The sequence below is a fragment of the Maniola jurtina genome, chromosome Z, assembly GCF_905333055.1.
Source record: "Maniola jurtina chromosome Z, ilManJurt1.1, whole genome shotgun sequence".
NCBI lineage: Eukaryota > Metazoa > Arthropoda > Insecta > Lepidoptera > Nymphalidae > Maniola > Maniola jurtina.
The window spans coordinates 1,626,334-1,649,622 of record NC_060058.1 but is presented as its reverse complement, the minus strand read 5'-3'; the positions used below and the strand labels follow the sequence as shown (position 1 = coordinate 1,649,622).

Genomic DNA, 23,289 nt, shown 5'->3' with positions numbered 1-23,289 from the left:
CTTAATCTTTCTTTATTTTCTAGGCTGGTAACATTTCTTATGTGACAAGGCTTGGACAAGGCTCTCTTGGCGCGTGGCCAAAATTGAAACTAACGCCGCCATCTTGTGAAGTGTCATGCTGCCTTCTTGTATGTGGTGTTGCTAAGTAAAAAAATCTAAATTTCACTGTTTTTTTATTAAATATTAGAGTCATTCCATAATACATAACTTCGCGATATAACACCGATGTTCCTCAGGGGTCTGGTCTCTCCACTACCCTCTTTCTGCTGCATATCTATCTGCTGCTACCACCAGGAATCGTTGGGTACGCAGAAGACAGCACAGAGATACTTAGCCAGTACACGCGCTAGTAGTTCTGAGATCAATGAACTCAGGGAGGCAATGGTAGGTACTGTGGTTAAACTCTACCTTGAAATACGTTTCGGATTGGAGTTTAACGCTACAAAACGCAGGCGTGTCTACTCACAGCAAAACGGAGTCCTGTCACCTTGACTCCTACTTTCTGGAATATATTCTTTAATATCACTGATCACATTAAACTCCTAGATCTCGATGTCCGCACTAACATCAACTTCGGAAGATCAATCGAAGCCAAAGCCAAGACCGCCGGAAAAAAACTTGGCATTCTTAACAAGGTCAAGCAGTATTTCATACTGCGCCAACTGATTACTTTGTATCAAGCACAAGTCAGGTCGTGTATGGAGTACTGCAGTCACCTCCATGATGGCTCCGCTAAGTACCAACTAGCGACTCTGGATGCCGTTGACCGTCGAGCTAGGAGACTTATAGGCGAAGGCTCTCCTTTGTTGGCGAAATTTCAAAATCTGGATCACCGTCGTAAAGTCACCGGCACTGTGTTTTATAGGATAACTATATTTCGGAGAGTGTGCACAGGAACTTTTCGATCTTGTCCCCCCTTCACCATTTTACCACCGAACCGCAAGGCGTCGGGCTAGTTTCCATCTAAAAACGTAGTGATTATATTCTCTTTGTTTCCATCCTTATGTCGTCGACATTCCATCTACGCGCACGAAACGTTTTGCGTCATCATTCCTCATACGCATAGCTAAGATTTGGAATACTATTCCACGATCTGTGTTTCCTACCAATTACAATGCGGGTATCTTTAAAACAAGAGTCAATAGCTACCATCTAGGTAAACGTATCCCATCTTAGACCACAATATCATCACTTTCCATCAGGTGTGAGGTGTGATTGTAGTCAAGCGCTTAAACCTTTATTGAATAAAAAAAATACTTACTGATAATAATTACAGCATAAACGTGTCTGCATCTTATAACTAACTAACTATATTTAACACTGGGTAGGTACGTAACTACCTACCTTATAGTAGTTATTTGAGCAGGTAAACATGATAGGTTCCAAGTCCCTAGCCTATCAATGGTTTTTATGATTCTTTTTAGACGTACAAACAGGAACGGCTTTCCTATTATTTCTCTTTCAGTTAAAATTAACGCGACGCGTTATTAATTAAAACTTACGCGATTTTCAACATTGACATTTTCAAGATATCCCCTAAACTTGAGAAGATTTTATTTGGTGGCAACCTTTGTGCTACAACTGCGCCCCCCGTCAGTCTAATCTAATTCAAGTGCCAAGAGAGCCTTGTCGTCTTCTTGTCCAACTGTACTTTGTAAATATAGAAAAAAGTTCTGTGATAAAGCGTGACGGTCGCGTAGGTACGGCGTACGCCCATCGCAATAAAATCACAACAAAGCAACAACTATGAGAATTATCTGACAAATCTGTTCACATTTTATTTTTTTTGTTTTTGTTTTGTTAAGTCGTCTCAATTAATATAATGACTACTGTGAGTGCTAGTGCTGAAAACCTTTCAACCGATGCCCAGGTGAGTTCTGGTAATAATGTTAATTAGACCAGTGTTATTACAATTTGGAGCGTAGCATATTTTATAAGGTTCAAGGTTTACTGTATTTGCATATCCTCCCGATTACTAGTATTTAGAATCGATCTTCATTAGCTCTATACAGGACGTTTGAAATGAGTCACTAGGTAGTCACCCTAATACGGAAGCTAGCTGGTTCTTTATGCAATTCACTCCTGTTACTTAATACTACTCGTGCGGTTATCCCCTCTTTGAATTAAGCATTAATATTGTATATAATATTATATATCCGTCATTGTATACAATTCCTAGGAAATGTATGTAATTCCTAAAATCGCACGGAAATGTGTAAAATACTAAACACATTTCCTAGGATATCTATACATTGTCTACATTGTTACAAATCAAAGTCAAATCATTTATTAGTCAAGTACTAATTGTCCTCTTTTTGACGGTCAGTTGTTGGATTTATAGGATGGTATGGTATACTACTGATAATAATTAATTAGATAAACATAAAGTTAAAGTTATGAGGGCTCCCTACATGCCCAGATGATTTACTAACTCTGAAAAGTTAGTGTTGTGTGCTCGGAGCTGAACCTCAAACCTCCCCAATGGAAGGTCTTAACCATTATGCTAAAAAAGTTAAGTTAAAGATAATATAAAGCTGAATTTATTTCTATTGTAATGTCCATGTAACATTGCAATCTGACAGGTGGTAGAAATTTTATAAATGTGCAATGAGCATGCAATGTTATATCAGAGTGCAGAGAGATGCAATAATTGGAGGTGCAAAAAACCTACTTCAATAACTAAACTACCCTATGTATTAACCCGCAGTATCAGCTATCCCTGCAGCTTTCATTTAAATCCGTTCTGAAGCTTTCGCGTGATGCGTGCACCTACAGACAGACAGACAGACAAGAATTCCAAAACAAAATTGTTTGGGGGTCTAAATGGATTAAAATTTTTCCTCCGATCAAAATTTTCAAAATATATATTTTAATGTCCAAAAATCGTCCGATTACAGTTTTATTATAAAAATAGATTTATAACTGAATGTAATTAATAATAATTAATAAATAAATCTTTTATTGTTCCACGATAAAAATACAACCAAGAATAAGGTTAAACCACTGATGCCTAAAATAAGTTGTACACTCGTGTTATAGGCCTCAAGGCTCTCCCCTTACAGACTTGAATATTGAAAGCAATAAAAAATAAGAAAATATTATTCATAACAAGAACATTTTTGACATTGAGTTACAGTGAAGTTTAATATATACCTACATATATACATACTAGATGACCTCTCTGGGAAATAGACTAATATAGTACCTATAGTGTATGTCTGCTATATATGTGTGTGTATGTGTGTTATGAGAGAGGGTGTGTAAGATGTATTATGTATACAAGAGTTAATCTGCACCAACCGTCTACTCTTCATATTTTTTAGAGACTACAATGGCACCTTATTCTGTCCTGTCCAGAGCTAAAGCCTGTTAACAATCTCAACCACAAAAACATTTAAACAGTTAACAAAATATGATAGGTGTAAATATACTGTCATCCCTTTCATAATGGGACCGTTCATCGTCCCATTGTGATCACCATTTCATATGTGGTCTACTCTCACTCTGTGCCTCTAGTATATAATGGTATGGCACCTCACCTGCACTAATGCATATCCAATGAGCAACAACTCGCATTTCAAATGTTACTATTGTATAAGTGTCCATTGAAATATGAATTTAAAATGATTATCCAATATCCTACTTCAAGTACTGGTAGCCTAGTGGTTAAGATTTCGATCTTTACGGAGTCTCAGGTTCAGTTCTGCACACACCCGTAACTTTTAGGAGCTATGTGCATTTTAAGCTTCAAATATCACATGCTTTAATGGTGCATGAAGTCCTAGTCTCCATAAGTTCTCAGAAGTATGTGAAGTCTGCCCATAGGTCTGCTTAGGCAGTACTCTATAATCCGACAAATTCGATAGTTCGAACACTGCCCTGCAAAACTTTTGTCAGATTACCAGGGGTCCACTGAATTAAAATATGTGGCATGGTGGTGTGATTTTTGACAGGATCACTTATTTGATAAATTTACGTTTGACTGAGGATAGTACTACTAAAATAGCTATTAAAAACTTTTTGGTCAGTATTATCCCTGTCTCGCTCATTGGAGCTAGCAGAGTTGAACTCTGTCGAGACATTTCCTTTTACAGTGATCGTATTAGTAGATATGATATGTATGAAGGATAGCAGCATTACTAGAACAATTCTTCTATATTTTCCAGAGTTGCGATGGCGGATCAATGTGCTTGGAACTGGCACTGGAAGGGGAGAGACTCTGCAAGGCTGGCGACTGCCGCGCCGGCGTCGCGTTCTTCCAGGCTGCCATACAAGCCGGCACTGACGACCTTCGCACCCTCAGCGCTATCTACAGCCAACTGGGCAATGCATACTTCTACCTCGGGGACTACAATAAAGCAATGCAGTATCATAAACATGACTTGACATTGGCAAGGTGAGACCTTTTTTACACTAGTGATATGTGCAATATGCAAAGCTCAGTCTAGCTCTCAATGAACCCTCAGCGTCGAATTCAAATTCCACCCTGAACCTTCAAAAACTTATATTCCTTATCTTTGCAGACCATATAAATACTAATTGTATATATAAATAATAATAATTTGTATGAAATCACCTTTTACAGAACAATGAACGATAAACTCGGCGAAGCGAAGGCATCTGGCAACTTAGGGAACACGCTAAAAGTGATGGGCAAGTTTAATGAAGCGATCCAATGTTGTAAACGGCACCTAGAGATATCTCGCTCGCTGGGAGACAGGCTGAGCGAGGGTCGGGCCCTGTACAACCTGGGCAACGTGTACCATGCCCAGGGCAAACAGTTGGGCAGAGTGGGGCAAAATGATCCAGGGCAGTTTCCCCAAGAGGTCCGCGATTGTCTCATGCAAGCTGTGGCTTATTATGAGTAAGTTCTTCTTTTGTATTTACTGACGACTTAACTGGAAAATTAGAAAACATTAAGTGTTATTTCTTGTACGACGGTACGGAACCCTTCAGGTTCGAGCCCGACTTGCTGATTTTTATTTTAACTATTTTCAGAGAGAACCTTGAGTTAATGCGAAGCCTCGGCGACCGCCAGGCCATGGGGCGAGCATGCGGCAATCTCGGCAATACCTGCTACCTACTGGGCGACTTTGCTCGGGCCATTAGATACCATACGGAGCGGTTGCGGATCGCGCAGGAGGTGGGCGACCGCGCGGCTGAGCGGCGCGCCAATAGCAACCTCGGCAATTCGCACATCTTCCTCGGCCAGTTTGAGAACGCGGCGGAGCATTACAAGTTAGTAACATTGTTCTGGTAGAAAATCTGCTATATAGTGCTATCTGCTAGAGATGGGCGTTATTCGCAAAAAAAAAACCAATTGACCAATCGATTGTTGATTTATTCGTCTTCACAAAAAGCAATCGGGTAAAAATCGATAATCTGTTATGAATTTTCTCGATTGTTAAATCAACGAACGCGCAGCGTACGTTCTGAAACGACTAAACCAAAAATTTGAATCAGTAGCGCAATTCCATTAAACTTTCGATTCATTTCCACCAGATCGGCGCGCTATGCAACAATTAAACAATCGAAAACAATCGTTTTTTTTTCGATTGTTCAATTGTTATACAATAATAACAACAATCGAATAGGTCATTTGAATTAATCGCCTATCACTAATATAACCAGGCCGGAGTCTTGCTCACGTGGCCTGATGCGACGTCCTTTCGACAGCAATTGCATCACTCTTATCTCTTATAAGAGAGATAGAGAGAGAGATAAGAGTAACGCAATAGAAAGAGAGGGGTTTGTTAAATTTTGAGCGGCAGCACTGTGCAAGCTGAAAAATATTGCGTTGTGACAGGTGTCGCTTTTTATTTAAACGTCTCTGCAGACTGATTGTTATTCTGTACCTCGAAGTTATTAATATGTATTATGTTGCATGAAGCGTTCAAACGCGCATGTTTTATCCAATAAAAAAAAATTGACACTTGCGTAAAGGTTTCTGACATAATCAATGGCGGCGCCCGAGTTTTTCAAACTAAATAAATATAGCAAAACATGCCGGCCACCAACACATTCGTTTATAAATTCAAGTTCGTCACATATTCGTTCGCGCATCTTGAACCCGATGTAGCGAAACGAAATAATATTAAAGTATTTCATTTATTTGCGAAATGGCTGTGCGTTGTCCGTCCGTCACAGCACTGTGTTTGTGCTTAGATTGGTTATTTTAATTTTTATGTATTTCCAAGCTGTTTCATTCTGTTATTCAGTTATTTCCAAGTCATTTCATTGGCTGTGCGTTGTCGTCAGTCAGTCACAGTACTGTCTTGAGGGCTTAGATTGGTTATTACAATTCCTTCTGAATTTTTGACTCATTCAGTTTTATAACTATGTGCGTTGTCTGTCAGTCAGTCATGGTAATGTTTTATATGTTTAGATTGGTTATTGCAATTACTTTTGTTTTTTCGACTAATTTAGTTTTATAACGCTGTGCGTTATCTGTCAGTCAGTCCCAGTACTGTTTTATGTGCTCAGATTGGTTATTACAATTCCTTTTGAATTTTTGACTCATTCAGTTTTATAACGCTGTGCATTGTCTGTCAGTCAGTCATGGTACTGTTTTATGTGCTTAGATTGGTTGGTTATTACAATTACTTTTTGTTTTCGACTTATTTAGTTTTATAACGCTGTGCGTTATCTGTCAGTCAGTCACAGTACTGTTTTATGTGCTTAGAGTGGTTATTACAATTCCTTTTGAATTTTTGACTTATTCAGTTTTATAACGCTGTGTGTTATCTGTCAGTCAGTCACAGTGCTGTTTTATGTGCTTAGATTGGTTGGTTATCACAATTACTTTTTGTTTTCGACTTATTTAGTTTTATAACGCTGTGCGTTATCTGTCAGTCAGTCACAGTACTGTTTTATGTGCTTAGAGTGGTTATTACAATTCCTTTTGAATTTTTGACTTATTCAGTTTTATAACGCTGTGCGTTATCTGTCAGTCAGTCACAGTGCTGTTTTATGTGCTTAGATTGGTTATTGCAATTCCTTTTGAATTTTTGCCTCATTCAGTTTTATAACGCTGAGCGTTGTCTGTCAGTCAGTCATGGTAATGTTTTATGTGCTTAGATAGGTTATTACAATTACTTTTGTATTTTCGACTTACATATTTAGTTTTATAACGATGTGCGTTATCTATCAATCTGTCAGTCAGTCGCGGTACTGTTTTATGTACTTAGATTGGTTATTACCATTACTTTTGAATTTTTGACTTTTTTAGTTTTATAACGCTGTGCGTTGTCTGTCAGTCAGTCACAGTGCTGTTTTATGTGCTTAGATTGGTTATTGCAATTCCTTTTGAATTTTTGCCTCATTCAGTTTTATAACGCTGAGCGTTGTCTGTCAGTCAGTCATGGTAATGTTTTATGTGCTTAGATAGGTTATTACAATTACTTTTGTATTTTCGACTTACATATTTAGTTTTATAACGATGTGCGTTATCTGTCAATCTGTCAGTCAGTCGCGGTACTGTTTTATGTACTTAGATTGGTTATTACCATTACTTTTGAATTTTTGAATTTTTTAGTTTTATAACGCTGTGCGTTGTCTGTCAGTCAGTCACAGTACTGTTTTATGTGCTTAGATTGGTTATTACAATTCCTTTTGAATTTTTAACCGACTTCAAAAAAGGAGGAGGTTCTCAATTCGTCGGAATCTTTTTTTTTTTATGTATGTTCACCGATTACTCAAAGACGCCTGAACCGATTTGGATTTTTTTTGTTTGAAAGGGTATAGCTTGCAGGTATATAAATTTGGTGAAGATCTGATGAATATCTTCGGAGATGGAGAACAGAACTTCTGAATGGATAAGTAAGTGTAAATTGCTCGCGATTAGTGCAATAGATTAGTTAACAGTAGGGCTTTAACTGGGCATAGCATATTATATTACGGTGGGGCCACTAAAAATTGTGAAATAAAAATTTTCAAAGGAAATATAAAACCAACTTCAAAAACCACAAACACTAAAAAGTGAAATATACATAACGCTGTGCGTTGTCTGTCAGTCAGTCATGGTACTGTTTTATGTGCTTAGATTGGTTATTACAATTACTTTTGTATTTTCGACTTATTTAGTTTTATAACGCTGTGCGTTGTCTGTCAGTCAGTCATGGTACTGTTTTATGTGCTTAGATTGGTTATTACAATTACTTTTGTATTTTCGACTTATTTAGTTTTATAACGATGTGCGTTATCTGTCAATCTGTCAGTCAGTCACGGTACTGTTTTATGTGCTTAGATTGGTTATTACCATTACTTTTGAATTTTTCACTTATTTAGTTTTATAACACTGTGCGTTGCCTGTCAGTCAGTCACAGTACTGTTTTGTGTGCTTAGATTGATTATTACAATTCCTTTTGTATTTTTGACTTATTTAGTTTTATAACGCTGTGCGTTATCTGTCAGTCAGTCATATTAATGTTTTATGTGCTTAGATTGGTTATGACAATTCCTTTCGAATTTTTGACTTATTTAGTTTTATAACGCTGTGCGTTGTGTGTCAATCAGCCATGGTAATGTTTTATGTGCTTAGATTGGTTATTACTTATTACAATTCCTTTTGAATTTTTGACTGATTTAGTTTTATAACACTGTGCGTTGTGTTTCAGTCAGTCATGGTACTGTTTTATGTGCTTAGATTGGTTATTACAATTCTTTTTGTATTTTTGACTTATCCATATCCATGCTAATATTATAAATGCGAAAGTGTGTCCGTCTGTCTGTCTATCTGTCTGTCTGCTACGTTTTCACGGCCCAACCGCTGAACCGATTTTAATGAAATTTGGCACAGACTTGGGATACATCCCGGGGAAGGACATAGGCTACTTTTTATCCCGGAAAATCAAATCAATCTTACGGGATTTAAAAATAACCGAAATTCACGCGGGTGAAACCGTGGGCATTCTCTAGTTTAGTTTATAACGCTGTGCGTTGTCTGTCAGTCAGTCATGGCAATGTTTTATGTGCTTAGATTGGTTATTACAATTCCTTTTGAATTTTTGACTGATTTAGTTTTATAACGCTGTGCGTTGTCTTTCAGTCAGCCATGGTACTGTTTTATGTGCCTAGATTGGTTATTACAATTACTTTTGATTTTTTGACTTATTTAGTTTATAACGCTGTGTGTGGTCTGTCAGTCAGTCATGGTACTGTTTTATGAGCTTAAATTGGGTATTACAATTACTTTAGTATTTTCGACTTATTTAGTTTTAGAACGATGTGCGTTGCGTGTGTTGTCTGTCAGTCAGTCCCAGTACTGTTTTGTGTGCTTAGATTGGTTATTACAATTCTATTTGAATTTTCGACTTATTCAGTTTTATGATGCTGTGCGTTGTCTGTCAGTCAGTCATGGTACTGTTTTATGTGCTTAGATTGGTTATTAGTTATTACGATTACTTTAGTATTTTCGACTTATTTAGTTTTATAACGCTTTGCGTTATCTGTCCGTCAATCACAGTGCTGTTTTGTGTGCTTAGATTGGTTATTACAATTCCTTTTAAATTTTTGACTTATTTAATTTATTTTCGGTATAGCTGTGCGTTGTCCGTCAGTCAGTCATGATACTGTTTTCTGGGCTTGGATAGGTTATTACAATTCCGTATGTATTTTCAAGTTATTTATTTTATTTTTGAAATAGTTGTGAGTTGTTTGTCAATCAGTCATGATACTGTTTTCTGTGCTTAAATTGGTTATTACAATTTCGTTTTGGTTATTACAATTTTCAAGTTATTTAATTTATTTTCGAAATAGCTGTGCGTTGTCCGTCAGTCAGTCGTGATACTGTTTTCTGTGCTCAGATTATTATTTATTACAATTCCATTTGTATTTTCAAGTAATTTCATTTATTAATTGCGAAACAAGGCTATGCGTTGTCTGTTTTATGTGGTTAGATTGGTTATTCAATGTCTTTCGTATTTTCAAATTATTTAATTCAATTGTGAATTAAATTGTCAGTTAGTTAAATTACTGTTTATAATGTTAGGTTTGTCTTCAAAAAAATTATTGCTTTTTCAAGTTTCTTTGTAATTCGCGAAAAAAGGCTGTGTTTTATATCCTTAGATTGACTATTGCACAATTTGTATTTTTTTGCAAAGTGAAATAAAGCTATTTCATTTATTTGCGAAACATAACCCTTTTGTGTCACCACGAAATAATGGTGTAGGTTTGCGATACTATGTCAGGAACATTAACGCAAGTGTCAACAATGACTGTACATAATTTCACCACAATTGGATAAACGATGCGCGAATACAGATTTCGGACTCACAAACGTTAATTTTTATACATAAAAAAAAGTTTTTATCTACTTGATTTGGCACCGATAAATAATATTTTAAGTGATTGTCAGGCATTGCGATTATTTTAGTCTAGGTAGACTTTAAGCTACTCGACTGTGATTTGAGAGACGACTTTTGTGTACTGCTTTGTATAGAAATGTATGGAGAGCATCTGAGGTGAGCGACCGCGACTTGCGACACTGCGCATAATCGCGCGGCACTTGTGTCGCAGTCACATACTGCAAAAACTACCTTAACTACCACTATTATAGAATTATAGTCCACGGAGGACAAAAATGGGTTACTAAAAACTGCATCGCATAATGCACATGATGGACTAATAATATGGCATATCACCGTAGTAAAAGATGAGGGACTTTTGTCCTCCGGTGATAAAATAGTCCCTCGTATTCGCAAGTCCTAATCAATGTTTTTTGCAAGCTTGCTCTCTACCAAATTTCGTCAAAAACGGTCAAACGGATGGGCCGTGAAAAGCTAGCAGACAGACATTCACTTTCGCATTTATAATACTAAAAAATATGGATTTGAATTTTGTAAATAGTTTATGTTTCAATAAGTGAATAATTTTTATATAGCTACGATTCCTCGTAATCTAAACCTGCTTATGCAACTACAATTTGTTTGATGTGCGACTATCACATGTCACCTTATCTTCGAGTCATTCGTGGTGAGGGTACGGCTCCACTGACGTTGTTCAGCAAATGATTCGAGTTTGGACTTTACGATAGTTCGGCATTCGGCAAAACAACTAGCCACACTATTCAGGATACGGAAAATGTTTTGTTTGGCTAATTTTTAAATGAGTTTGGCAAATCAGCTGACCAGCAGACACGAAATTATAAAACAGCGAATACTTCTTCCTGTGGTGTATCAGATATATCCCGGAAAAACATGGATCTTCTCGGGATTTTTTAAAATCGGCATATTCGCGCCAATAATTCGGGTTAGCGCAAATATGCGAAACGAATCGAATGGCGCCGCGCCGACTCAATATTACAATAATCACGAATCATTTGCTGAATACCGATAGTGGAGCTGAACCATAAGAAGCTAAAAATCCGTGGGCGAGCGTTGAGTAGCTATGGTTGAGATTTGATTCATTGTTTTCTTTTCTATAGTCTTAGAACAATTTTTACATTTCGATAACGTTGATAGATCACGAGTATCGAAACACTTATAATATAAAGCGAAATAGACCTACAAATTAACGTTTTAAGGTTCGAATTCATCAAAACATCTAAAGCCTAACCGGAAAAAGTGAAATAAAAATCGGTGGTACTGATTTACTTTGTGGAGGATTGAAAGACCCCCGATATCGTAGTGGATAAGACGTCCGACTTTTAACTTTTCGGAGTTATGTGCGTTTTTAAACCATTAAATATCACTTGGTTTAACGGTGAAGGAAAGTATCGTGAAGAAACCTGCATGCCTGTTAGTTCTCCATAATATTCTGAAAGGTGTATTAAGTCTGGCCAGTAGCGTGACGAACTATAAAGGTTTTGGTCATAGTCCATTCTGAGAGATCTGTCATCAGGCGATGGGTGGATCATGAGAATGACTGAATTACTTCTAATAAGGGTCTTAAGATCAATTTTTCTATGAATTTATAATACTTGGAATCTTAAAAGTTGTCGAGAGAAACAATTGTACTAAGAAAGAAGGTAATGTAATGCAAGACGATCGCCTTATCACTTCTGTTGAAAACCTAAGCTGTGTCACCAATTTCAGCAGTTATGCCATAATATGCCTGTTAAAATCACTCTGTTTTTGTGTTACTGTGTGTGTGTTGTGTGTCTTAAGAACAGTTGTTAATAAGTCTGAGCATGTCTACGTAAAAAGAGTATACGAATTTGCGGCGAAAAATAATCGCACAAATTTTTCTTGGCTTTAGTCGAAGATTCGTTAGTTTTGAGAAAATTCTGGCTTTTTTTCGATGGCTTTACTGTTTCTAAAGACTATATAAATTAAAGTTTGTGTGTCCGTCCGTCCGTTGTCTATGCGTTTGTACATTCTTCATACGATTGAGTTGAAACATTGTACAGTTGTTGGCATCATCTTATTTAACTTATATAAGACTAGACTAGACTTCGACCGCGTTGATTTAGGCCTTTTAAAATCCCGTGGGATTTTTTTTATTTTTCAGGACCAAAAGTACTGTTTTTTCCTGGGATGTAAGGTATCCTGTACCAAACGTGAAAATCGGTTAAACAGACTGACCGTGAAAAGCTAGCAGACAGGCATACTTTCGCATTTATAATATTGAGTATGAATTCCGTTTCGGAAATACTTTTACTCCTCCATATCAAATTTAGTAACCTGTAAAGGAGGATTTACAGCTGTACAATTGTACATATACGAGGAAAAAGCTAAACAGTTCATTCTCCGCCCCACGAATCGAGCGGCAACTTCAACTTGATCGACGTATACACTTGCGAGGTGTGAATCCTCCTTAAGTGTTAAAGCTTCAGCAACACTAACTTTACTATAAATGCGAAAGTGTGTTTGTTTGTTGTTTCGTTTGTTTGTTCTTCAATCACGCCGTAACGGAGAAACGCATCGACATGTTTTTTTGCATGCATATAGTTAAAAACCTGGAGAGTGACATAGGCTGACTCAAAGAGTTCCCACGGGATTTTTGAAACCCTAAATCCGCGCGGACGAAGTCGTAATCGCCGCCATGAGTTAGCCGCAAAATGAAAACTACAACATAATTGGTTTGGTTACAACTACAGGCGAACCTTAGCTCTGGCTGAAGAGCTAGGGGATGCAGCGGTGGAGGCTCAAGCGTGCTACTCTCTAGGCAACACGTATACGTTATTGCGAGAGTACCGCACGGCAGAGGAGTACCACGCACGCCACTTGTCTGCAGCAAGGAAGCTGCAGGACAGAGTGGGCGAAGGCAGGGCCTGTTGGTCCCTCGGCAACGCACACGCGGCGCTCGGAAACCACGAGAAAGCCCTTTATTATGCAAAGGAACATTACAATATTTCTAAAGAGGTCAGTTCAACTTCCTTGTTTCATCATTTTACCATCAAACTTTAAGGCATCCTTAACAGTGGTCGCTCCGTCACTCGCTCCACACTATCGTAGTTTGTATCTCATTTGAATTTTAAACAATCAATTCGATAAAATTTTGTAGACACGTTCTAGAAACTAATATCTATGTTTGTAGTTGGTCAGTTTTCCGTAAAAGAAGTATTTTTCGTTGACATAAAATCGTGAAAGGCAAGAAATAGAAATGTCTTACAGCACAAGTAATGAAAAAAAATCCGAAAACAATAAATTTGAAAATAAGAAAAAGCTACGGCACCTCCTGCGCACTTATGAAGAAGCTTGTAGCAGTGAAAAAAGCCACTACTCGGTCTGAGCACCAAACCGATTGCTACAGATTTTACACAACGCGTCGTGAGCGTTTTCATAATTATTTCATTTCATAGCACGAACTTCGCGTCCTGCATTGCGTTTTTGCATTGCATTGTGAGCTGTTTTTCGCTCAGTGAGCTTTCTCGGTCTTTGAGCGTAACATATAGATTAAAGGTAACACTAATGAGATCTATATTCCCACAGCTGGGTGACGTGCTGGGTATGGCCACAGCGCAGATGAATATCGGCGATCTGTGCAAAGTCCTAGGGCTCCCCGTGGACGCGGCGCCCGCGCAGCCGCAAGACGCACCCGCGCCACGTACACCCTTCAACGCGCTGCGAGTCAGGCGACAGAGTATGGAGCAGTTATCTCTGATACAGGTATATAATGTTTATCATCCACTGCTTAAAACTATTAGGCTCAATTTACATTGAAAGAGAATACTAAGGCAATTTGGCTGTAAATTACATAAACTACTTTTTACCCGGAAAATAGAAGAGTTCTCACGGAATTGAAATATCCTATATCAACGCGGGCTAAGCCGAAGGTATCAACTAGTAATATGATTTAAATGATTTCTATTGTCTCCAGATAACACCAGACGCGAAGAAGAAAGAGGGAGAAGAGAAACAGGAGAGAGAGATGGTGCGAGGGGAGTCTGAAGAAACAGAAGGACCTGCAGAAATGTTTATGGAGCTGGTAGCCCGCTGTCAATCGGCGCGTATGGACGAGCAGCGAGCTTCGCTGGATAAGGAGAACCGCCCTCGAAGCAAGTTGCAGCGAGCAGCCAGTGGCCCGAACAAGAACCCGTGAGTACTTAATACTAACTGTAACTTCTTTATTTAGGACTTGCCTTTACACAAGTTCAAAAACCGGTCAAGTGTGAGTCGGACTCATACATAAAAGCGAAAGTTTGTATGTGTGTGTGTGTGTGTGTGTGTATGTTTGTTATTCCTTCACGCAAAAACTACTGAACGGATTTGGCTGAAATTCGGAATGGAGGTAGATAATATCCACCTAAATCAACGCGGACGAAGTCGCGGGCGTCAGCTAGTTTCAAATAAATCACATCAAAATAACGCGTTCCGTCATTCAATTGTTACTGTACTGGTTTGAAATTTCTTGTATAATGGTGCGGAACCCTTCGTGTGGGAGTCCCACTCGCATTTGTCAGGTTTTATGATAAATAAATAGCAGTTATGCCCTGCAATCGCCCTTACCGAATCTACGTTCAAATCTATTGTTCATATCCATTGTGATGCGAAAACAAGATGATATCTTGTGCCACGTGACATCTCCACCTTATCATTCAGATTATCGCTAAGGCCCAATACGCAATGCGGCTAAACGCACGCGGTTTCAATTGCCGCAAAACGTAACGTACGGCTTCTATACACGTGCGGGTGTTTTTTCAGTAACATATTTAAGGCCACACAAGTCAGAACACTCATTGAGGTTTCCGTAGCTAAGTCAAAAACTACTTAAAAATTTTAAAAAATCTATTTTGAAATATGAAAATATCTGTTTAAGGAACCCCACTAAGGATTTCCAGAATTTCCACAAGAGTGAAACTGGAGTTGATCAGCTAGTCTTTAGGGTTGCGTACCCAAAGGTACCCTATTACTAAACCTTCGCTGTCCACCCGTCCGTCCGTCTGTTTTAGTAAGTCTTAATAAGTAGAGAGTTGAAATCTTCACAGAGTGTGTATTTATATTACTACTATAACAACAATTAATAAAAACTAAGATGGCAAATTTCAAAATGGCCGCCGTGCAAATTAAAAAATTTAAAAGTACATAGTGTTGTTTCTTGTAAATGTTCCTTCGTGTGCGAATAGGACTCGTATTTGATTGGTTTTGCACTTTTATTTATAACTAGCTAATGCCCGCGACTTCGTTCGCGTGGATGTAGGTTTTTAAAAATCCCGAGCGAACTCATTGATTTTCCGGGATAAAAAGTAGCCTATGTGCTAATCCAGGGTATAATTTATCTCCATTCTAAATTTCAGCCCAATCCGTCCAGTAGTTTTTGTGTGAAGGAGTAACAAACATACACACACACACACACACACACATACACACATACATACAAACTTTCGTCTTTATAATATTAGTGTGAAGTGTGATATTAATGTGAAGTGTGATCAAAGCCACATCACTACGAAAATTTCAGAAACGCCAACATAGACCTTTTGACGTTTTCAAAACCGCGTGCGATTATTAATTACAATGTACGCCACGCCTAATATCGTAAGGTACTTGACTATTCACTCTGCAATGTAGGTTACATTGCTTGTACTGTATTGTAAATCTATAACTTCAGTGGAAAGTTTACTTTAGAAGTCTTTATCTATTGATATTTTTTATTTATATTTTTAATAAATTGTGATACGTGAATAGCAACGTCTAATTTAATGTCAACTATTAGGTAAGCTGTTCTTCGGTTTATTTTGGCGTTGCTCGTAACTTCGTCATATATGAATTGATATCGCAGGGTATATTATCATCATGAAAAACTCTTCTCACACTGAGAGGAGACCCGTGGTCTAGTGAGCTGGCGATGGGTTGTTATGATGAACATGATGACATTTTAGTTGGCAACAGCTTTCATTGTTTTAAAAATTGTGTGTGTTTCAAAAAGGCTATTGTACAAACTGCAATATAAGTTTTTAGGGTTTCGTACCTCAAGAAGAAAAAAAGGAACCCCTACAGCATCACTTCGTTCTCTGTCTGTCTGTATTTCTGTCCGTCTGTATGTCAGCCGTGTGTGTCAAGAAAAAGAAATCAAAACGTATAGGGCAATTCCCGTTGACCTAGAATTATAAATTTTTTCAGATAGGTTGGTCTTATAGCACAAGTAAGGGAAAAAAAATCGAAAACCGTGAATTTGTGGTTACATCGCAAAAAAAATGTCGTGATGATAAAATAATAAAATTTCATGGGATTTAGTTAACTAATTTCCGCTGTCCGACATCAAGTTACAGTGCTGCCTAAAAAGTGTTATATCTTGTACGATGTACCTTGTGGAATCTGTGTGGATGTGAAACCCTTTGTGTTAGAGCCCTACTCGCATTTGACGGGGGTTTTTCTTGAATTCATTTGTTTATTGTTCCGTCGCAAATGAGAGAAAACTACTATACAAGTTTTGGCCGAATAGCAATTTCAAAGAGACCTCTAAAAGGATTCAGCTAGTGTCTTGTTCTTTCTAAAATCACTTAACAAGTACCGGCTTGGCCTCATGCTTCCGATGCGTTGTTATTCGGCCGGCAATTGCTTTTCCGGCCAGGATGTAAGTACTATGGTGCTCAGGTTTAGCTTCTGAAATCACTGTGACATACAGACAGATGTCAACGTGTGTTTAGACACCAGTTCTCAATTTTTTTATCTGCAGCTATGTCAGCAGCAGTAATGTATTTAAGCAAAAATAACGAGGATTTCTCGAAACAAAAAAATACTGCAATATAGATTTGCGCTAATTGACGAATCGAAGTCCGTAAAAGCTTTTCCGTATACTGACTATTACTGGGCGTTAGAATCTAGAAAATATTTTGTGAAGAATCACAGGCTGCGAAGCTGGTCTATTTGATATGGCCTTCAGTATACGCCCAAAACCAAGCATTATATCGATATATCTGACATTATCTAGGCTTCTTGTAGGCATATTGAACATTCTGCTTTACGACGCCTTTTACGATATAAGCACTCACTATCGATTCATTCACTGACGATTTTTTCTTAAGATAATTTTGAGATTAAGTATCTGAGTCTTAATAAGTTTGTCCAACAAAATTGACCCAAATGATATTTTATTGAACATTGAACATTTATACGAAATTTGGTACAGAGGTAGCTTGCATCATGGAAACTGACTTAGACAACTTTTTATCTTGAAAATTGAAACAGACAACTTTTATCCCGGAAAAGCAGAGTTCCCACTGGATTTTCAAAAACCTAAATACGCCCGGATGAAGTCGCGGGCATCGTCTTCTTCTTCTTCTTCTTCTTCTTTCTTAGCCTTTGTTAATCCATTGTTGGACATAGGCCTCCTCACGTGCACGCCATTCCTCTCGGTGTTGTGCGAGCCTCCTCCAAGTTTTTCCCGCCAGCTTGGTAATGTCGTCTGACCAACGGGAGGACTGTCTTCCAACGTTCCTCCTTCCGGTACGTGGCCTCCATTCCAGCAGCAAACGAGTCCATCGCTCGTCTGTAGTCCTACAGACATGCCCTGCCCATCTCCATTTCAACCTGGACACTTTCAAAACAATATCAGTTATTCTCGTTCTTTTCCGGATTGTGGCGTTTGGCACACGGTCAATGAGCGATATACCCAGCATGACCCGCTCCATTGCTCGCTGTGCCACTTGCAGTTTGAATGTTATTCGTTTTGTAGTCTAGTTGTTTAATTGTATATATAGCTCAAGCTTCGGAATTTTCAGTCAGCATGTCTGCATGTTTGCTCCATCTTAGACGTGATCAACAATGATCAACAATAATACCGAAATAAGTTGTACTATGTTACATTGCATTTTATCTTGCATCAGTCTGTATGCGGGTTAACCCGAAATCTTGGTATTTGGTATTAACCAAAAACCGAATATTGAATTAGAAATTCAATCAAATTATTTCTCAGAGGCTTAAAAATGAGCTGAAATTATTTTTTTCTTAGCCTGGCATGTGGGGTATTATTGGGGCAATCATAAAAATGTGTTTAGACCATTTTTGTGACAGGGTCTATCACAAAAACTAAAGCTAGTTAGGAATATGCAATTTTGGTATGTCATTATACAACGCTATACCTACTATATTTACTAACAGCATATTCTGAAAACAACGATTCATAAAATAACTCGTGTGTAAGTTGTAACCTGTATTATCTAGTTAAATATGTAGATAATTTATTATACACTTGAAAAAAAAATGTTCATAATTATATGCGGAACCCTAAAAGAAAAAGACCCGACTCGTACTTGGCCGGTATTTTTAATCAATTTTAAAAAATCGTTTTGTTTTCTGGGTCAACACTGCTTACTAAAATGTCCCTTCTCCACTCCAAATTCAGACCTAAGCTATTTATATTTGAAAACTTTAATATAAACGGTCGGAATCACTGGAATAGCGCTTAATCCTGAAATAGGGAACTGACGGTAAATAATAATGGACAAAAGAGCGGGAATGTTTCTCCGAAACGCGTTGTATTTAACAGACTTTTAGCATTGCACAAATTTGGCCGGGATACATAGGTCCCTAACTGAATACGTCATTCGGGCTCTTGCAGCTATTGAGGTCTAACGTGCACCCGCGTGCACCTGGAAGTTTTTAAAGATTACTATTTTGGATTCTTCAAAATGTGTCTGTTAAAGTTTTGTAATTGTTTTAAAAATTCTCCTGTCTCTCCAACGTCGACGTCTTCGGAGTCTTCGGATAGGTGAGATTTTTATAATATTCTTACAGGGCATTCTTAGTACATTCAGTGCAACAAAAACCACAGTCGGTTTTACCAGGCCCTGTGTTAGCTTATTATAGTTATACTAGCTGACGCCCGCGACTTCGTCCGCGTGGATTTAAAAAGTAGCCTATGTGCTAATCCAGAATATCATCTATCTCCATTCCGAATTTCAAGCAAATCCGTCTAGTGGTTTTTGCGTGAAGGAGTAACAAACATACACACACACAAACACACACACACACACACACACATACAAACTTTCGCCTTTATAATATTAGTGTGATTATGAGTTATATAATAAATTATAGTTAGAATACTTGTAAGATTTAAAACGAAAAAACGTGAGACGCAAGCAATAGATATAATGCTCCGGCTACACGACCCGTCTTGTCTACGCGCTTACTTACCTACGGAAACCATTTTGCGAAAAAACCAGTTCTTCTGCGAATTTCCTCGTTCCTGATTTTATCCCTGAAAGTGATATCCAACATAGCTCGCTCCATAGCCCGCGCGAGTACTGTAACTACTTATTTATCACCTGTTGTTCTTGTTCAATAGGAGGGCACTGAAAGTGACTTAATTTAATTTGTTTTTCATTGCAGTCCACCAGACAGCATGCTGGAAATGCTAAATATGATCTCGGATCTTCAGTCCGAACGCATAGATTCGCAGCGCGCGGAGCTACGTCCCGTCAAAAAGTCCCCCAAGGAGACGAAGGCAACCTCTCTGCCGGGGCTTCGTCCGACGCAAACCACCAGCACTCGTCCCGAGGATGACTTCCTCGACATGATAGCGAGGGTCCAAGTGAGTGACAACCCTACTAGCACTAAAGACTAGGCCTTCAAGGCGTTGAACTGCGTCCCGTCAAGACGTCCTCCGAAGGAACCAAGGGACATCTCTGCTGGGGCTCCATCCGATGCAAGCCACCATCACTCGACCCGAGAATGATTTCCTCGACATGTTAGCGAGATTGCAGGTGAGTCACAACCCTGCTAGCTCTACAGACTAGGCCCACAGCGCGTTGAACTGCGGGTCAAAAAGTACCCCAAGGAGACCAAGGGGACATCTCTGCCGGGGCTCCGTCCGACGCAGACTCATTCACTAAAGCGAGGATCGTTATTTGGTGTGGGGTTTGAACTTTAAACTTTTAACTGCCGACCTTTCGGAATCCAGCTATTGAGGCTCTTTAATTTGGCATTAACTAATGTCAAAATGCTTTTTTTAATAATTAAAAAATATGGCGATCGGGGTATGAGGCGGCGGGACGCCCCACCCCGCACACCCGCACGTATCCCGCACCGGTTACCACGAGAGCTGTGCGGATGTGCGGGGCATGCCCACCGCGATTGCCACATAGCCCTGTCGCGAACTATTCTTATCTCTTGTTCATTTCTCCGCTGCTCAACCGTTGAGCTAATGAGGCTCTGAAGCTTGCCAGCAGACGACACAATATGGCGGAAAGCCATTCTTAGTTTGAACGGATTATATGTGTGGATGTGATCACGTTCCAGGGTTCGACCCGCCTGGACGATCAGCGCTCCGAGCTCCCGCGTCCGAAGCCCGAAGAACCTAAGCAGCCCGCGGATGAAGACTTCTTCACCAACCTGATGCGTGCCCAGGCTGGCCGGATGGAAGACCAGAGGGCGAGCGTATGTACCTTTTTTTTTTTGAAGCGCTTGTTCACACTCAAGGACTATCCATATTATAACTGTGTCAACCGTCATGTCAAAATTACTGTTCATCGCACTACATCGTACTTTTGACATGACGATTTTTTTTTAATTATATAGACTAGCTCTTGGCTGCAATCAGACCTGCTAGCAAGTGATGATGTAGCCTAAGATGGAGCGCGCTTGCCTAGAAGTTGCCTATTTACTCTTGACTTGAAGGTACCCATATTATAGGTGGAAGGGAAAACTGACGCCGGAAGGGCGTTCCATATCCTAGCGGTTCGAATTAGGAAAGAGGAAGCAAATCGTTTCGTACGTGTTCGAGGAATTTCGACTACGTACGGATGCGGACCTTGACGATGCCTGGCAGTACGATGGTAGAAAGGTGAAGGGGGAACCAGGTCAAAGAGTTCTTGAGCACACTCTCCGAAATATATCCTGTAGAATACCGACGATCATCGACACATATAGCAAGTGTGGCGGTGTGGCGAATTCTTTCTCAAATTATTAAAATGTACGCATTCTAAACGCACTGAAGTTGCTATCAGACTGTCAGTTTAATAGAAAATGTTAAATATTTTAATTTTTATGTATTTTTTTTAACATTATTATGGTTTCCATTTCAGATCCCGTTGAAGGAGTCATCCCAGAACAAGCCGTCGAATTCGAAGAATGGCAAATAAAGCACTTTCTTGTTAACAACCCCTTCACTACCCCCATACTCTCCTCATCCTCTCGTCTTTACAACGTTGATAGATTTCGAGATACGAAACCCTATAAGGTCAGAGCAAAATGAACCTAAATTTTCTTGTCTTAAAATTAAAAAAAAATTCAAAATTTAAAATATTTTTACTCAACTAGACTTTTACAAGTTCTTTTGAATCGTCAAAAGCATCTACCACTGGTTCGGAATGCCTTTCCTACCGAGAATTATTAATTAAAGGTCTGAATACGTCGGCGCTCCAAGCGAAAATATTGAAAGACAAAAATCAATAGCTCAGAATAAAGGACTTCAAAGCGATTACTTTTAGGTCTTTTTTACTCTGACGTTAGGTTTCCTAAGTTCGAATTAGTCGAGATGTTAATAACACTTTTCTTCGGTCTAGTTATAGCATTTGCATCAATTTATTCTAAAATGTAAATTACACACAGTCACAAGTTTTCCATTACATAAGTAATTGAAAAAATATATATTCTTGATACTATTTTATGAATTTTGAAAAAAGACACCATTAGAAGTAAACAAATAATTCAAAGCGATAGTTAACTGTATTATTTTTAATCATATTAGTATCAAATAGACTGAACTGATATGAATAATATTGGAAACTAGCCGATGCCCGCGACTTCGTCCGCGTGGATTTAGGTTTTTCGAAATCCCGTGGGAACTCTTTGATTTTCCGGGATAAAAAGTAGCCTATGTGCTAATCCAGGATATTATCTATCTCCATTCTAAATTTCAGCCAAATCCGTTCAGTAGTTTTTGCGTGAAGGAGTAACAAACATACACACACACACACACGCACACACACACACACGCACGCACGCACGCACGCACGCACGCACCCACACACACACACACACACACACACACACACACACACACACACACACACACACACACATACAAACTTTCGCCTTTATAATATTAGTGTGATAAGATCCAACAATGAACAATGAACAATAGTAAAACGCACTTTTACTATTGTTTTTAAAAGAGACTATCAAAATAAAAGGTACTTGATTTTTTATTACAAAGAGATTATCGATTTGGAGTCACTTTTTAGATAATGATCCAAATGCTATGACATCTATTTCTATTCATGTTGTATCGACAACAACCCGTTAATAAATCCTATATTGAAATCCTAAATAAATCCTAAATCCTATATAATAAATCTTATACACGGGCAATTTGCGTGCATTAAAACGCACAAGCTGATACGATTAAGAGCGTTTGTTGTTTCGCATATAAGCTCGTCTTTTGTTACACGCGCACCTAGTAGACATGATTATAAGCTCATATATATATCGAGGCATTTCTTCGTCAGAGTCTATATTGGTATCGGTACGTTCAGACAGACACATCGGATTATTTGCGGAAACTGTTTTTCGTAGGATCCGATTTAGCGGGAACGGTATTTCAATGCAAGTGTTCATACGATTGCAGTTTTACGATTTGTTTTAATGAATTTACGTTTTTTAATCAATTTTTTGTTGCTTGATGGTAATGTAGTATAAAAAATCTAGAAATAAATAATCTCAAAAGCCAGGAAAAAATTATTAAATATACTATCTACTATAAGAGTTTACACACTCGAGGAACTTTTCTCTACGCAACGGTTTCCCACGTTGATTTAAGAAGGTGCGCCCTAAAACCTAAATGCTACGAGAAAAACAATTCAGTTTAGGAACTCGAATAACTCGAGTGCCAACGTTCCTAACTCTTCCTATTTAAAGTTGAAAATACTAATATTTTTGATAGTTACTTTGCTAAAAATATGAA

At 38.5% G+C, this 23,289-nt stretch overlaps 1 protein-coding gene across 1 annotated transcript; it reads left to right on the top strand.

Annotated features, from left to right (window-relative positions):
• Nucleotides 1-1,619: 1,619 nt before the first annotated feature.
• On the top strand, nt 1,620-22,207 carry LOC123880500 (G-protein-signaling modulator 2). The gene is made up of 10 exons (XM_045928653.1): nt 1,620-1,870; nt 4,167-4,396; nt 4,586-4,864; nt 4,999-5,238; nt 13,037-13,301; nt 13,872-14,048; nt 14,260-14,477; nt 19,716-19,917; nt 20,625-20,762; nt 21,410-22,207. The coding sequence occupies exons 1-10, from the start codon at nt 1,823-1,825 to the stop codon at nt 21,464-21,466; spliced, it is 1,854 nt and encodes a 617-aa protein (XP_045784609.1). The 5' UTR covers nt 1,620-1,822; the 3' UTR covers nt 21,467-22,207.
• The last annotated feature ends 1,082 nt before the right edge of the window (nt 22,208-23,289 follow it).

Bases quoted from the DNA above. Each gene is read 5' to 3' on its own strand.
- LOC123880500 (XM_045928653.1), top strand. From the start codon at position 1,823: ATGACTACTGTGAGTGCTAGTGCTGAAAACCTTTCAACCGATGCCCAG. The intron at 4,397-4,585 runs GTGAGACCTTTT...CACCTTTTACAG, and splicing joins CATGACTTGACATTGGCAAG to AACAATGAACGATAAACTCG. The intron at 14,478-19,715 runs GTGAGTACTTAA...TTTTCATTGCAG, and splicing joins AGTGGCCCGAACAAGAACCC to TCCACCAGACAGCATGCTGG.